General features: G+C 43.7%; 1 protein-coding gene across 2 annotated transcripts in view; it reads left to right on the top strand.

The window, feature by feature from the left end:
- The window catches only part of ets1 (v-ets avian erythroblastosis virus E26 oncogene homolog 1), a 48,287-nt gene that overhangs the window by 16,271 nt on the left and 13,639 nt on the right, over positions 1-18,377 (top strand). The window contains exon 1 of one of the 2 annotated variants that reach the window (XM_036537476.1): positions 2,129-2,442. The exons of the other annotated variant lie outside the window; for it this stretch is intronic. Coding sequence (XP_036393369.1) covers positions 2,382-2,442 — 61 coding nt within the window. The 5' untranslated portion in view covers positions 2,129-2,381. Of the gene's footprint in view, positions 1-2,128; positions 2,443-18,377 lie in introns of those variants that run through there. 2 annotated transcript variants of the gene reach the window in all.

Raw genomic sequence — 18,377 nt, forward strand, 5'->3', positions numbered from 1 at the left:
TACAATGCATGAGTTCCTTTACACATTTTCAGGGCTTGGCCATTCCATCACATTGCCACAGACAGCAGCCAAACAAAAACTTGAAATGTGCAGGATGAAAACGGAGCCAGCCAAGACTGTAAAGGGGTACCCAGCAAGCTCCGGCTCAGATATTAGCAAGAAACACCATTAGTCCTAATGGCTGGCCCCAGGCATTGAAAGACCCAGGCCGTCCTTTTAAAAGTACATACAAGGAACTCATTAAGACAAAAACAAAGAGAGGCTATGAGTGAATGGGGGCAAGGGGCGGGGATAAGCAAGAGAGAGTGAATGAGTGAGGTAATGAGCTAATGGAAACTCAAAAAGATTCCTGTTTAAAAATCTATACCGGATCAATACATCTGCATTGCACCACCCCCTCCCCCCAGCAGCCACAGTCCCACTTGTGGAAATACAGTGTTGTGCTGCTGACTGCGTTGCAGCACTGTATCGACTTCTCCCACAGGACTGTGTTGAATGTCCATGCAGACCTGAATGTCTTGAATACTGCCATGTGGTGTGAACTTATAGAAATGCAATGGAAATGTATGGAAATGCTGGTTCATGGGAAATACACACAATAGAAGTAATAGAAATGCAAGGAAAGGAGACGGAGACAGCACGATTCTTGGCAATTGCTAACATAAACATAGTGTGTTATTACTTCTCGAGGAAGCGGACCGTAAACACGTGACAACCGCAGTGACATTCTGTTGCCATGACAGCTAATTCGCTTAGTGCTCTCATTGTCCAAAGAGGGTCTCTGTCTCTCTCTCACTCTCTCTCCCTTTCTCCTCCTACCTCCTCCTCTTCTTGGCCTCTCCCTCACAATCTCTCTCGTAGCCTGTCTATATAAGACCAACTGACTCAGCATGATTCAATCACCAAAATGAAATATTGATTATGGCTAATTAAATTTACCATCTAAAAATGAAATAATTATAATATAATAATTAAAAAATAAATAAAGTCCAACAAATAAAACAGAAGCTTGTACAAAGCAAATTCCTGTTGTGGGCTGCGGTAACGGGGCTCTCTCAATTCAGTTCAATTTGTGACAATAAATGGCTCATTGACCTACACATACTTTTGGATGTTTTCATTTGCGACTAAAATGGACAGGAGAAAAAATTGACACCACAAATTGCTCTCAGTGGTTGTGTTTTGTAGCTGTAAGCCCAGTGTGATATTTATTTTTCCCCACTATGTGAAAAGGAAGTGCAAGGTGCAAGAGGAGAAGTACAAGTTTGGGGATATGGGGCCCCCTTGAGCTGGACAGTTTCCTGGGTTTAAATGATATTTTATGTGTGTCCATCAAGCCCTCTATAGGCCTACCCCCCCCCCCCCCCCCCCAACAACACACACACACACACACAGTCACAGGGCCACACAGTACAGGCTACAAAATAGCTTTGTGAGTACTTGTGAGAAAGTTGTTTTTATTGTGTTCATTGCTGTGATTACTGTGCACTTCAGCCATGTCTCTTTTCTGAAAACTACCACTGAAAACTAAATATGTCTCTGCACCCCAAAAAAGAGCTGAATTCTAGGGTGGAATCAGAAATTGTGTGTTTTATATGGAAGACTGCAGTATTTAAGATCAGTATCTTTTGTGCACTTTTTATGGCATGAAAATGGTCAGTTAAGCCACCTTTTCCATCATCATACTTTGGGCTGTGCTCTGTGTTTTAAACGGTTTTTCATTTTTTTCTTCACGTGATGATGTGCCAGAGCCTTGCTTTTTCATTGCAACACACTTTGCCATATGCTCTCCCAGCTGAACTTTTTCAGGCACTTGTGTGTACTAGGCCTGAAAACACACATAGCATGGGTAGCTCCTGGAACTGATGAGCAGATTTCTCAGATTACTCCAAATAAACCATCAGGGTCTTTTGGGGATGAGTAATTTGCTAAACACATGTTCAGCACGATCGCTGTCCCCCACGGGGCTGTGTGATAATGTCACTGCATTCTGTCAGTGAGAGAGCAGACAGGAATGTAATTGAATTCAGCGTGCTAACGCCGCCCCCTTCGCCCCTTACGACACGCTAGTAAACGCGGTTGAGGCCAGCCTCCTCCGAGCCGAGAGGGACAGAAACGCCTTGGCGGAGTTAGAGGGTGGGAGGGAAAGAGCGACTGAGTGAGTGAGCGAGTAAATTATTGGGAGAGAGAGAGGGGAGAAGAGAAGTTTGTACTGGTGAAATTAAATCTGTTCAAAGGGGGGAAAAGTGTAGAGGCGGGAGGAAAAGGAAGGAGCGTGCGAAATCACTTCAAGTGTTTTGGCAGCGCGAGAGAAAAAGTGAAATCAATTTTTTGGGACTATTGTAGAAGAAAACGTTACCGAACATTTTGATCTGACGGTCATGACGGCAGCTATCGATATGAAACCGACGTTAACTATCATAAAGTCTGAAAAGGTGGATGGTGAGTAGCTAACGCAGTTCTTACTGCTCGGAGAGAACGCACTCTCCCTGTCGCCTTCGTTGCTGAATTGTCACTGACTGCTAACGCAAATGACCATAGAAAGCATCGCAGAGACCAACTTTTGTAAAGGACAAATGAGTAGAGTTCCTGCCGAGTATTGCGTTTTTAGCGTGTGGGCAGAGGAATGTGTGTAAAGGTTTGCCCGGGTTTCATTTCAAATTCAACCGACCGAAGGGACACTACAAGACATCATATTAAAACTTATATTCATATTAGTTAAGTCATATTCTTATCAGAATATGAAAACATGCAAGGGTAGTTGGTAAAAAATCCATTGCTATTATTCTTACTGTAAGAATAATTCTGCTTTGAATATCTTTAACCTTTAGTGGTGTATTGTTTTCAGCTCAGGTGGCTACTGTCTGTCAAATTAGGTGAATTAAATTACATGAATGAAATGATATAAATTGTGAGTTTTGTCATATCTTCTTTAATCCAGTTGTGATTTATTATTATTATTATTATTATTATTCTGCTATTCTGCTAAATGAATAAATATAAAATGTAAATTATACTCGAGTGCCAAACAAGCAACTCAACTCTTCATTCAGACTTCGACATTTGTTAAAGATAGACTTGGACATTAGTTAAAGATATGACAGATAACTACAGCCTGGAAGAAACATGGAGGGCCGCAGACATACTTGTCTCCTCTCATCTGTTTTATGCGTTACAGAGACGGGCCTTTTCGGTTGCATCAAACGAAAATGGAGCAGCATGTCTTGCTAGCTCATGCCTGAAGTTGACGCACGCGGTGAGGGTTGGTTTGAAGTGAAGCTCCAGATGCCTGCAAGTGAACTTATGCTATCATACACATGTGTTGAGCTCTCCAATTTACTAACCAACGTTTAAATTCAATCCATGCTTAATGCTTTGGATTGGATTTACCAGTCTTTGGAGTGCAGTATTCACTCTGGCAAAACTAACGGTCATGTCATAATGGAGTTGGAAACCTAATCACTTGCAAACATGTTGAACGTGTTTTAAAAACTAACTAAATGCTCCAATGTGTAGGTAGTCCCAGGTTCCATAGTGTCCAGGGTTGTTTTTGGTCAAAAATATATTTTTATGAATATTCAGTGCTCTGGTTCAGAACAGTAAATCTGTGTAAGTATGACTGCTACATAATGGTAGCTGCCATCTACCATCTACCAGTTGTCATACAGGATTTATGGTCATTACACCTTGCCCTGTAAGCCATGCAGTTGCATGCTGCAAAGGGAGGCCTGGTAGACTGATGTGGAGGTTTGGGACCGGGCATCATTTTGGCACAGCCTCACCAGCATCCCTCTGCCCCGTGGTGAGGTGTTACGGAACTGGCTCGTTTGTCAGTATATACAGTACGTTTGGAGATCACTCCCTTGGTGGTTTCCTCCCCCTCCAAACCTCTTTGCATGTGAGCCCTTTCCCTCAGGGTCAGGGCATGTTCATTACCTTTCATTTTTTCTAAAGATTAATTTTTGCAAAGGGCCCTGTTTGCTTGCCCAAGTACCCTCAACCCGGGAACCTCGGCTTGGAGACGTCATGGAAACGCAGGTCTCACTTCTTAACCACCTCAAGCTGAAGAGAGACACAACAGTGTGTGTGTGTGTGGGGGGGGGTGGATGCCTTGAAACTATGTGCTTCTGCTTACCCTCAAAAACACCTGGAGAAGACACACACACACACACACACACACACACCAAAAGCAAGCACAGTCACATATAGCTACTGACAGCTTCTAGGAGGTTGCCAAAACTTCATGCAAAATCATTTTGGAAGCCTGAGCATGTTTCCTTTTTTTCTCTGTGCACCATCAGGGGTGGGTGGCAACCATGGCCCCATGCTTGTCCTGCATATGTGGGCTTTTGCACTGATGCACCTGTTGTGGCTCCTGCAAACCTGTGGTTCAAGTAGGTCAGCAGCACAGCAATGTGCTTTACTCCTGGCACTCTTCACCGTGTTCTTTGAACCAGGTCTTATCATGATGGGTCTGCAGGCTTCTGATGTGTGGTCATGTATGGTGCACTGGGTATTGGCCCAATTGCTTTGATTGGTAACATATTTGGGGGGGGGGGGGGGGGGGGGGGGGGGGCAACTCTAGCATCAGCCTCATAAGGTGTGTTTACATATGTCTCATCTGTGTCCACTGTGCTGCCAGTGTTTGGTGTTCTGTTGCAGAACACACATGCATGCATACAGATATACTCAACACGTGCACACACACACACACACACACACACACACACACACACACACACACACACACACACAGGTACGCACACACAGACACACAGATACATGCACACACACACACATACAGACATATATACATACATGCACACACACACACAGATGTACACAGATGTAATATGCACACACAGATACACACATACAGACATACATACATACACACATACACACACACACACCCACACTCACACACGCTTGCTGGCAATAATGTAAACTAATATGTATAGAGACATATGCACTAGGGATGGGAGATATAGCTGTTGCGATATATCGTATAGCTATTTTTAGCGCAATAACAGCTATCCCCGGTATGTGGCGTTAGGTTTGTTCCCGTATTGTTTTCCCTTTAGTCATACCTGATTTGGGAGCACACCTCCAGTTTTCTGAGGCCATGTGAAATGCTTCCGGGGGAAAAAACGCCACTTGTATCTATTCAATGTTGATATCACAGCAACAGCACTATGCTGCTTCCATGCGGTAGATAGAAACACATGGCTACAAAGGTAAAGAGTGAAAACATATGTTATGTGTGTTTCAAAGCTAATAGGTATGTTAACCAACATACAGATACAAGTGATATTTTTCTGCCCCAGAACAGTGGTGGCGGGTGAGCTGGAAACAGGGGAAGCCCGAACACTACCTTTAAATCCATCATTACTTTCGACCAGTTCCCCTTTATCTTCCTTGATTAACAATAAAACAAATAATTCACAGAATAATTGACACCAATCTCGTAATTAGAATAAATGATTATGCTCGTGAAACACCGCAGATTGTCTGTAGTTTGTGTGCTTGCGAAAGCTACAACGTGAGATTGTTTAATTAACAAGCCTAACCTAAAAGTTTATTCTCAGTAATTTAAAACGATTGAACTAAATTTAGCTCCATTTTGTAATTTGAATTTTATAACACAAGAAACATTTGAGAGAAAGCTTTGGGATTACTTGCCACTTAATTATTCAAATTTCCATCCTTGTGAATTAAACAATCTCATGCTGTAGCTTTTGCAATAGCACACAAATTTCAGACAATCTGTGGTGTTTCGTGAGCGTAATCATTTATTCTAATTACGCGATTGGTGTCGATTATTCTGTGAATTATTTGTTTTATTGTTAATCAAGGAGGATAAAGGGGAACAGGTTGAAAGTAATGATAGTGTTTGGGCTTCTTCTGTTTCCAGCTCACCTGCCGCCACTGCCCCGGAAGCATTTCACTGAACTTTGGAGGTGTGCTCCCGCATCAGGTATGACTGAAGGGAAAATACGTGAAGAAACCTAACACCATATACCGGGGATAGCTGTTATTGCACTAAAAATAGCTATTCAATATATTGTGATATCACCCAGCCCTAATTAGAGTTGGGACCGATCCGATCCAATGTTGGTATTGGGTGCCGATACTGACGTAATTCACTCATCGGATATCGGACTGACGTTACTGATTCACGTACCGATCCAGATTCCATAGTCTGATGTTTAGTGTTGATGTCTGATGTAAATATGTAACCTAATAATGAAATTTTAAGCCCATAGCCAAAATGTTGTAGCACAAATTAATTAATTAATTAATTAGTAATTAAACAGTTCGGAGTTGGTAATGGAGTAGGACGTACTGAGAGAGGCTCCTGCCTGACTTTCTTCAAATCACTGTTTTGTTGCGCATTGTTCCCACATTTGAGGTGAAATCTGTTCTTTAATACATGCACGAATATTTCGGAGCAAGTTTGGGCTGTATCTGTTGCGCCGATGGCCGCCAGTCTCCGTAAATATAAATACGGCAATACCTCAAACAGTAGGCCCAAAGCCTCCGCGCCACAAATTTCTACGGACCGCTGTGATCCACCACTTATCCCACGGTCAGAGTCGAAAATGGACACCGCGGCTCTCAAAGCTGATATTCTCTCCTCATTGAGAGCGGACATTTCTGCTGTTATCAAATTGGAGCTAAAGAATGCACTCGCTGAAGATTTTAGTTTTCTTAAAAGCGAGCTAAAAGAGGTTAAATCTCAAATTGCAAACAGCACAGCGGCTATTCGCTCTGAAATGGATGCCATGAAGACAACTATCAAGGACATGGAAGAAGGCCTGTCAACATGGTCGGGTGAGGTAACTGCACTACAGACTACAGTGGCTGGACTCAAAACTGAGATGGCGAAGTTGCGGGAGAGGTGCGAGGACATGGAGGGGAGGATGTGGAGATGTAATATCCGAATCGTAGGTATTGCGGAGGAACCTGGTTCGTGCTCTACTGCGTCAGTTTCCAAGCTTTTGAAAGAAGTGTTGCACTTGGAAAAAGACATTATGGTCGATCGCTCACATAGAGGTCTCGCACCGAGAAAGACCAATGGAAAACCACGGGTTATCGTCGCCAAACTCCATTACTACCAGGACTGTGTTGATGTGCTGCGCCGAGCCCGAGAGAATGGCCCGCTTCGATACAAGGGAGAACCGATCGCCATCTATCCGGATTATACCGCGAGCGTTGCCAAAGCCCGCGCTGCGTTCAACGACGTTAGAAGCCTCCTCCGAGGTCGACGTGACATTCGCTATGGTATATTATTCCCTGCTCGACTCCGCATCTCGTTCAACGGGGATACCAAGGAATTCCTGGACCTGGAAAAAGCATTGGCCTACGTGAAAAATACCATCACAGTAGCAGACGCCGTACACTGACTCTTCATAATTTGATTCATCTTGTTCTTTTTGTCTTAATTTGTAAGGTTTGATGACAGGTAGTATAATCTTTCTTTATTATTCGGGCAGCTCATTGTTGCTCCATTGGCATCATTGAATGTTTATATGTTTCGATGCGCTTTTTCTAATTTCAAATTGAAGGGGGTTTGGCAGGGGCTGGTTTGTTGGACGCTAGTCTGTACCCCACTACTTACACACAATGTGTGGAGTTTTTCTGCGAGGGGTGTTACAGTCACCATGTTCAGTTAGGTGACAGGGGTTGGGGACCTATCAGACCTGTACGTGTATTGGTTTATTTTGGTAATTGTTTTATATATTTTCAATTTTGCTATTTTACTTTTTGGGGGCATATTTATAGTATATTATACAATATGGTCTTTAATGGGGGATACAAATAATTTAGGAGGATCTAAAGGTTGCCTGGTTAATTTTGTAAGCTGGAACGTCAAGTCTTTAAATCATCCTGTGAAGCGCAAAAGGGTGCTCACACATCTTAAACATCTCAAAACTGATATTGCCTTCCTCCAAGAGACTCATCTCCGTACCGTTGACCAATTCAGATTGGGGGGGGGGGGGGGGGGGGTGGATAGGACAAGCATATCATTCTAATTTCGGCTCCAAGGAGAGGGGGGTGGCTATTCTAATTAGTAAGAATTTTTAATTAACATTTAATTAATAACATTTAACATTTTTAATGTCAAGCATAGAATCTGACTCCACGGGGCGCTATGTCATTGTAGTAGGTCGATTATACGGATTCCCAATTATTTTGGCCAACATTTATGCTCCAAACCTTGACGACAATGCTTTTTTCATTAATTTTTTCTCCCGACTGCCAAGTATGGAGACGCATCACCTTATATTAGGTGGGGACGCAAACTGTGTGCTTTTTCCAAATTTGGACCGTAGCTCCCCTATGGCAACAGCATTGTCGAAATCAGCACAATCAATCAAACTTTTTATTAAGACATACGGCGTATCAGACGTATGGCGATTCCGCAATCCTACCTCTAGAGGTTATTCTTTCTTTTCCTCAGTCCATAAGACGTTTTCACGAATAGATTATTTCTTTATTGATAAGAGGCTTCTCCCTATGTTAACTGACTGTGAATACCAACCCATAGTTATTTCGGACCATAGCCCCTTGACAATGAGAGTGCGCATCCCTAATGCAGGGCCCAACTATCGCTCATGGAGACTTAATCCTTTACTTCTTTCTGAAGAACCTTTCGTAAATTTCATAAAATCCGAAATTGTTCTTTTTCTCGCCCATAATCAGACCCCGGGAATGTCGCCTTCAACGGTTTGGGAGTCGATGAAAGCATACTTCGTACTCTGCAATACGTAGGAAAGCGGACACTGAACGCCTTAGGCAGTTGACAGATGATATTTTGAAGTTAGATGTAGTGTACAGCCATTCACCTACGGATGATGTGCTTAAACAACGTTTGGCACTTAAAATGGAATTTCATCTTCTCTCGACGCGCCAAGTGGAGAATTTAATTTTAAAATCTAGGCACAGCCTCTATGAGCATGGGGAGAAGGCTGGAAAAGTTTTAGCGCACCAGAAACGTCAGAGAACTGCTAATCACTACATATCCGAAATAAGTGATGGACAAGGTTTAAAGCACACTGATCACTTCAAAATAAATTCATGTTTTCAGCACTATTATTCCTCCCTCTACACGTCAGAGCCACCAGATGACGAGTATGCCTCAAATAATTTTTTTCATAATCTTGATATCCCCAGAGTAGATCCGAAACTAGCCGCGGAGCTGGAGGACAATATTTCTATCGCAGAGATTGTAGAGTCGATTAGAACTATGCAAAGCGGCAAATCTCCAGGACCGGATGGCTATCCGGCCGAATTCTTTAAAACATTTTCAGAACAACTTGCCCCCCTTCTCCTTTCTGTATTTCAGGAATCGCTTTCCTCTCAATCCCTCCCTCCTACTATGCGCGAGGCAACCATTTCACTTATTCTAAAGAGAGATAAAGATCCCCTTCAATGTGGTTCATATCGTCCAATTTCACTTTTGAATACAGATGTAAAGATCCTTGCAAAGGTTTTAGCCCTTCGTCTTGAAGTGTCCCTTCCCTTAATTATTTCTACAGACCAATCAGGTTTTATGAAGAACAGGTACTCATTTTTTAACATAAGGCGCCTTTTAAATATCCTTTATAATCTCTCTCCATCCGTCATTCCAGAGATTTTACTATCACTTGATGCTGAAAAAGCTTTTGATCGGGTGGAGTGGGATTATCTCTTTTACACTCTTGAAAAGTCTGGTTTTGGTCCAAAATTTATATCTTATATTAAGACTCTATATTCTTCCCCAATGGCTGCTGTGCGTACGAACAATAATTTATCCGCTTACTTTAAACTGCAACAAGGCACGAGACAGGGTTGCCCTATGTCTCCTCTCCTGTTCGCCGTCGCTATTGAACCACTAGCACAACCCCTTCGACAGGATATTCATATTAAAGGAATTGGTCGTGGAGGTCGGGAATATAAATTATCGCTTTATGCGGACGATCTACGCCTGTACATATCGGACGCTCCGTCGAGCTCTCCTAGATTGTTCGATTTATTAAGCAAATTTGGCAAACTATCTGGCTACAAAATAAATCTCTCTAAAAGTGAGTTGATGCCAATTAATGCAACTGCCAAAAGTGCGTCCTTTAGTTCAACTCCTTTTAAAATTAGCGCAGAGAAGTTTAAGTATCTGGGAGTCTGGATTACACATAATTACAAAGACCTTTATAAGACCAATTTTCTGCCCTTGGTGTCATGTCTGAAACAGGACATCAAATGTTGGGATTTGCTGCCCCTTTCTTTAAGTGGAAGGATCAATATAATTAAGATGAATATGTTACCTAGATTTTTATTCAAAGTCTTCCTATTTTTTTGACCAAATTTTTTTTTAGGTCCATAGATACACTTATATCAACTTTCATCTGGAATAAAAAACCCCCGCGTATACGGAAATGCATACTGCAGAAGCCTCGTCCTCGGGGTGGTATGGCACTCCCAAATTTTCAGTATTACTATTGGGCAGCTAACATTAGGGCGTTGATGTATTGGCTGAAGGACGTAGATGGTATTGACGCCCCCAAATGGTTAATCTTAGAGAGTTCATCTTGCAGCCCTACCTCCTTACCAGCGTTACTGTGGTCCAAACTCCCATTGGAAAAGCCCATCTCTTATTATACCAACAACCCCATTGTTGTACAGTCAGTAAAAGTTTGGAATCAGTTTAGGCGGTCATTTGCACTTCACAATCTCTCACTATTCGCTCCGATAGTTAAAAACCACATGTTTACCCCTTCAACATCAGATAGAGCATTTAATATTTGGTCTAGGAGTGGGATCTCATCATTTCATGACCTCTATATAGATAATAATTTTGCATCCTTTGAACAACTGGTGAATAAATTTAGTATTCCTAGATCACATTTTTTCAGATATCTACAGCTGCGGAGCTTTGTAGTCTCACATTTTGATTGTTTTCCTTTATATCCCTCCACGTTACTGTTAGACTCTATTTTCAAACTCAGGATAGACCTCAAGCAGATTATAGGTAGGATATACGACCTTCTCAATCTACACAATTTGGTAATTTTAGATGATCTTAAGAGCAGGTGGGAAGAGGACTTAGATGAACAAATTTCAGAAGAAACCTGGCAGAGAATTATTCGAAGAATTTACTCATCATCCATCTGTCAACGGCATGTTGTTATACAGTTCAAAGTAGTACATCGACTTCATTGGTGCAAGGTTAGACTGTCTAGAATTAGACCAAATTTGGACCCTACACGCGATAGGTGTAAACAAGCCCCTGCAGGCTTATTACATATGTTTTGGACGTGTCCAGGACTACATTATTTCTGGCAATCTATTTTTGATACTTTCTCCAAAATCCTAGAGGAGCCAATAGACCCCTCCCCCTATATTGCATTATTTGGTGTTGTACCGCCGGATGTCCAATTAAATAATCACAAATGCAATATGCTGGCTTTTTGTACTCTGTTGGCCAGACGACTAATATTGTTTAGGTGGAAATATCCTCTTCCCCCTACTTACTACTAATTTTCTGAAACAGGTCCCAGAGCTGTGCAGTGACAGCATTGCCGATTAACATGCAGTAAAATAGCAAAAGACAAAAAATACCCTGAAGTCTCTGTAGCTAAGTAAAAAAGGAATGATCATGCTCAGGATGGGTGAGTTCAATGAGAACCAGAAAGGCAGACTCAGAAATAGTATTCAGCTACAGTTGGGGGGCCACCTTGTTCAGCTGCTGTAGGAAGATCGTCTGAATGTTCCAGATTCATTTCTCCCCTTGATCCATTTCAATGTGGTAAAAAAAGACCTAGAAGCACCACAGCTGGACAGATGAAGACAGAATGACAGTCCCTGAATGCACACCATTAGGGTCAGGGAGGCCTACGCTCATGTGGGTGGTGAAACTCGATCAAGTCGGGTTTAGAAATTTGGCGTCATTGGTGCAGGCCTTGGTGAGTGACGGGAATTGCTTGTAAAGGAAATAAAAAAGGTGGCTGGGAACAGATGTGTGCTGTTGGTCGAAGTGCCGGGCTGAGGTTGTGGAATGTGAAGTGGAGGTCAGTGTGAGTTAGGCACCGACACACCAACATGGGTGTGCATGTCTTATAGTGCAGCATGCCCCCTGACTGCACAGGAGTGGCAGTTTGAATTTTGTCAGCAGACTATTGGGGCCCTTGAAAAGTTTTCATTTTCAGTGCTGTTGAATCCTTTTAAAGTCATGAAGGCATAATGGCAGCAGGTAAATGGTGCAAAGTGGGGCATTGGCAAGATGGGCACACCCTTGCACAGGAATTGACCATCGGCACCATGTGATTGAGAAGCCTTGGTAGTGCACGCCATTGCCCAGTTCCTCCCTCTGAGAACAGGGCTAGTATGCTGTGCCGCCCCCCCCCCCCCCCCCCCCCCCCCCCCCCCCCGAGCCATAAGGTGCACACCGTTCAGGATCAACAGGAGTTTTCGCCTGGGGGGGCAACAGTGGGGCCCACTTCTTATCTGATTAAGATGCTGCACCTGTCCCCCCGTATCGTGGCTCCAGGCACACTCACAAGCAGGCTGGTTCCATCTGTGGTGATGGGGAGCCCTGCGTGAGCCACACTGTCATCACGGCAAGGGCAAGCTGCACCAGGCCGGCCGAGAATGGCAGGGTTCACGCTGGGGCGAGCACTACTTCCAAAAATCTGCCTCCATTTGAATTGGGCCCGGCCGCAGGCAGCTGTGTAAACAGTCGGGGATGTTTCTGGTTTTTCTGATGTGGGTTGCCAGCCGAAGGAAACAAATGACACTGCATTGGGTCCCTCCTAGGGTCAGCTTTTTTATAACCCACATTAAATAAATTTGGTCCAAGCCGAGTCATCTGAATGGGGATTTTTTTGAGAAAGAGGGTGGGTGGCAGCTGGATCCTTGTTGTCCCCTGTCTTGGTGAATATTTTTTGTGCTGCGTCAAGTCTGACGTCTCTTTGCCCAGAGTTCCTTGCATGTGTGCCCAGGACATCACTTCCTGCTGTTCTGAGTGGGGTCAGAGCTCCTCCTGTGATCTCAGTCTGGGAATGAGATTTGCACTTGAAGGACAGGTCTGTTTAAGGACTGGATTGGTTTCTGTAGTCAGGTGGAGATAAGGTACCATCCATGGTAACTGGCTTTGGCCTGTGAGGAGGAGAACTCAAGGGACTCACGTCACCTTTTACATTAATGCTGCAATCAGCCGAGTCCCTCTCTGTGGATGAGGGCTCCCTGATCATGTGGCCATGAAACTGTTCCCTGAGTCTGATCTGAATTCCTCTCCAGTGACTGCTCTGCTTTATTTTGCCTTGTAAAGCTTAGTCATAAAAGACTGTGTTACCTTGAAAAGAATCAGAGCTGAAAATGGCAAGCATGTGTGAGTGTTTGGATTGGAAAGGACGGGCAGGTTCCAGAGAAGCCTACAGTTGCGCATCCAAATGTGTTAAACACAAAATTTGTGTCAGACACCTGATTGAACATATCCAGTATTTTGTAACGCTTTGGCATCTTGCTTATAGAAGCCATCTTATTTCAATATCAGAACTTTTGATGTGTAGTTCGTAGTGCTTATCTTCTGGACATTGTTGTTTCAAAGATCAGATTTTGTGTGAAGTGAGGGGCCTCTCTTAAACCCTGTCCCAATAGTTTCCTACATGATCCTTTTTTGGGAAATAAAAAAATACAACACAAAAAGTGTGTTACCAGCTGGAGGTTAACAAGCTAGGAGGTTTAAAGTTTAACATCCCCCCTGCTCTAATCTGTGGGCCACATGGACTTCTTTCTTTCTCTCTCTGTCTGTCTCTCGCTCTCTCTCTCTCTCTCTCTCTCTCTCTCTCTCATGTCACATCAGCCCTTGATGTGGTGTCTCTTCACCTCAGCAGTCCAGTGTGGCTAATTACTGAGTCACAGGCCCTGCAGCCATGTGCCGCGCCAGCGAAGCTGCTGCCAGCCTCCTCTAAACAACACACCACACCCCAGCTGATTCGTCACTACTGTGTAGTAGCTCCCACAGTTCTTCTGCCAATGTCTGTTTGACTATTCCTAGACATACTAAGCCTCCCTGTTGAGATTAGATATGTTGAGGATATTGTTTTTTATTTTTATGTATTTTTTTTATTACTTTTGCTGATAAAGTGGAGCTAGCCCACCAGGTAGAAACTCAGTTTAAGAGGTCTCTCATATGGTCCCTTTATGGTTGTGGTTTAGCAGCCCGAATGAACATGTGACATGTAGTCACACTGTAGTCCAGGCTTTCCCTGTTTTTTTCCCCCCCTTTTTTGCATTGACTGTGAGCCACCTGATTTTGGCATCAGGAACTGTTTATTGTCATCAAGCTTGCGGTGTTGACACAGACATAAGAATGGTAGTCGTAATTAGAGGCTGTGTGCATGTGACCACATATTTTGGCTTTGTGAGTGTTGTTAGTGATGCTTTGTTATAGTTTCAGAAGGCAAGGTCCTGGTGACAGCTGATAGGATACACCTAGGATGTGTCGGGGGATGCAGGGCAGCTGGATTTCTTTTTTTCCCTTCCCATATTGTTTTTCTTTTTGTTCCAAATTGACTGGAAGATCAAAGGCAAATGCAGTGCCTCATGTGCAGCTGAACAGAGTAAAATAAACCTCTTTCACAATAATGCTTATAGCTTTACTTAAACCATGTCTGACTCTGTATCTATCTGTCTCTATCTTAAACCATAACAAAATCTGTCTGTCTGTGTCTGTATCTGTCTGTCTCTTAAACTATAGAGAAATCTGTCTGTGTCTGCATCTGTCTATGTCTTAAATTACAGAAATCTATCTGACTCTCTCTGTGTCTGTATCTATTTGTCTCTCTCTCAAACTATGCAGAAATTGGTCTGACTCTGTCTTTTTCTCTTTCATTGGATCTGCATTGGAAACACTGTCCACAAACACAGTCCTACATAGACAGACTCTAGAACAAACACAAAATATCAAGCCAGCTGGGCTAAATGGCTTCTCATCATTAAACTTTGTATATTTTCTATATATATCTACACAGTAATTATGTCTAAAGAAGAAACTGATAGTAGCCTCTGGAAGTCAGATTCAGGATGCCTCTGACTGTGGTGTCACCTCTTAATGGGACAGAGGGAGTTCAGAAAAGCCAGTGTCATGCCCAGTGCCCAGTCACCCCCAACAAGGTCACCCCAGGTCACCCACCCTCAGTGAAAGTGCACATAACTTAGGCTGGGCATCGTGAAGAGGTTGACCCAAGTCAGTCTTAGGATGTGAAATGCTCAAACCTTCAAGCTGCTGACTGCGGGTGGGACGGTGGCATCTGAGGGCCAGAGGGGCCCCACACAGCATGTCACACACAGGCTACATTGTACTCTGCAGCCATGAATCGCATGTACTGGTAGAAATAGACCCTGCTACTTTAAAGCATTCAGCAAATGGCGCAACACCTATGAGCTTTAGACATGTTCCTATTTTAAACTGCTCGCCTACTCTTTTTCACACACATAAAGAGATACAGAAACAGAGCCATACTCTCTCACACACACACAGACACGCACACACACAGAGGCACACTCACACACAGACACACACACATTAGAAGTGTGTCTAAATATAGCTTTTCTCAATAAGTCCAAATTGTTTTTTTCCTTCCTATGATTCAAAGTTGCCAGTTCTGAGAATGGTATTGCATCATTGCAATGCAAAATTATGAATGATGTTGAAGCAGGCAGCAGTAAGAAACTGTTGGTTGGTTATCTGTTCTGCTCTGAGGTCAGGAATTTTGGATGGTCCTGAACCCTCCCATTAATTCACTTTGTGATCGGCTTGCATAATTTAATCTTAAAAGCTCTATGGCTTCAAAGACCTCATGTTCAAACAGTGTAACCCCACTTTAGTCCCTCCAACACTGTGTGAAACTTCACCTCTCACTAAATAATAACTTGCAACAAAGAGATGTATATTTACTTGCACTTTTGTGAAGGATATTTGATTTGATATTTGTCAATGACTTATCAGTTACTTATGCAGGACTCATGATTTTTGAGGACACATACTAAGACTACTAATCCAGAAGGAATACCACTCTGATGATTGATTTTGTGGTTGAATGTTCAAACCATAGAATATTCAGGCTCATTAAACAGGTAATTGACAGTTGAGTTGTGGCCTACAGTCCTCTGCTCTGACATGGGAGGAAGCTCTTACGTCAGCTCTGCAGCTAATTCACACAGTCAAGCAGTACAACAACACAAGCGATGCTAGTCATTGCACCTTTCCTTAACGTGGGGATCATTCTCATATTTGCACCTTGTCTCGGGCTATAGGTAATTGTAGAGAGCAGTGAGGCATTTTGTCAGACTGTTTTTTTCACTTTAACACCAGTAACAACCAGTAACTGCAGAGGCAGGGGTTACCGTTACAGACTGGAGCACGTTCATGTGCATAGCTCACAGTTCTGTCATACAACAACCGGAAGCACTGGCAGCCAACCAGTGGGCTGAAAATACTTACAGTCAATGAGTAAGTCCATATAATAGGATATAAAGGTGTGGACAAATGGGTTTGGGGACTGCAATCATTTCAAGCTTTTAAGATGTTTCTCATGGGGAATTTTTTTATTTAAAAAAAACAAAAACATAGCAATCTGTGCTTTGGTGTGAGGCATCACCCTGTGCCCACAGTGTCGGGTAAAGAGCTGCTTTGAGCAGGACCCGAGTGTTGAGTGTTTTTTGGGTCTTGTATGAAGGGGCCTGTGAGGCAGGGGCAAGAGCAGCTTGAAAGTGCAGAACTCATTACCTGCCCTGCTTCAAAAGTTACTACATGACACAAACCGCTGTGCTTTGTGCCTCCCACACTGACCTGCTATTCTGCAATGCAGAGGAGAGAGGGGTGTCATTGCAAAGGGACTCACAACGAGCTGGTGGCCGCTTTTCCATGTGATCAGTCCAGCATCCACATGACTGCAGCTTACCTCCTCTCAGCGGCGTTCCAAGCACCTTTTTTTCAAAGAGATGTGTCTTTTTGACTTATTTTTCATTCATAAAACAATTTGTTGGCACTATAGGCTCTATATGAGAGCCTCTGTTTCATTACTGCTCCCTGGAGGTCACCCTGTTTACATAAAGCCTGGTGGATACTTTTTCCTGTGCAAATAGATTTGTGTTCCTTTTTCACAGGAGGGGGACTGACAAAAGACAAGCCTGAGACAGTAATGTGAAAATGGTGGGTCCTTTGTATTGCACAAAACCAATTAAACTCTCTAATGTTCAATTAAGACATCTAAGTAGAAAAGGGGAGTGTCTCTGGCTATCAAAATCAAAATCAAATCACATAGTAGAGCATTATCCAGCACATCCAGTTAGATGTACTGCATAATGTTACTTGTCAGCTTCTAGCATTGGAGTCAGCAAGCTTGGAGCTTGCTGTGAGAGTCGGATTACCAAGGAGGAGCAGAGAGGGGAGGGACACTACAGGATGCCCTTCTTCAGGCGGACCGCAGATCCTCCTGCTCTGGTCCCTGCTTTGGCTGGCTACACCTGCAGATGTCTCCCCAGCCTCTGTTTCCCACTGTTGGTTTGGTGATGCAGAGCCCTCCCCCTCCCTGACACCCTTTTCTGGTTTAATAGTTGGGGTTACTGAGAATCTGAGAGGCAAGAGTGTACCACCTTACAGTACCATCTGCTTATCTATCATGATCAAGTCAGTGATCTCTCTATATCTCTCCCTGGGGGGGGTTTCCTTTCAGAGATCCTGTCCCTTCTGTGCCCCAACAGGGACTGATGAAGCTAATCGAATCTGTAGGAGTCATCAGTTCGGTTTAGGCCATCAAAGGGTCCTCTTGTCTCCCACCCTGTGCCCAATGGTTCCAGGGAGAGAACAGTGGGCTGTGTGTCTGGCAGACCCCCCACCCCCACTACCCCCCCAGGGTTTTGCAGCACCCGGGGTGACATCGCTCCCTTGCCCCAGACCTCTCACCCCCCAACCCCCAAACCCCGTTAGTAATTTGACCCCTGGCAGTGTCTGTTGCTACAGTACCCCCTCTGTCCTCTGCCTGGACTTGGTGGTAGGGCTGACAAGAGAGATGCAGCTCATTAATAAGCATCTAGACTGTGTCCCACAAACAGCGAGGTTGGTCTGGGGGGTTAGGGTTTCAGGGGTCAAGGGTCACATTGCTTTGCACACGCTTAGTCACGTACATCCAAACTCAGAATAAACAGTCAAAGCTGTGGAGGTTGACTCCCACTCTCTAATACTCATTTAAATGGACGTGGCACACTTGCCACTGTCAACCAATGGCTGTGTTGCTGGTGTGATTTGAAAGGGCCACAGTTATGGAATGGCAGATCGTATCTAGAGTGATGCTATATTCCCCCTGAACAGGACTGAATCAAGGTTGCACTGTTAA

Source organism: Megalops cyprinoides, chromosome 9 (genome assembly GCF_013368585.1).
Source record: "Megalops cyprinoides isolate fMegCyp1 chromosome 9, fMegCyp1.pri, whole genome shotgun sequence".
In the NCBI taxonomy this organism is placed as follows: domain Eukaryota; kingdom Metazoa; phylum Chordata; class Actinopteri; order Elopiformes; family Megalopidae; genus Megalops; species Megalops cyprinoides.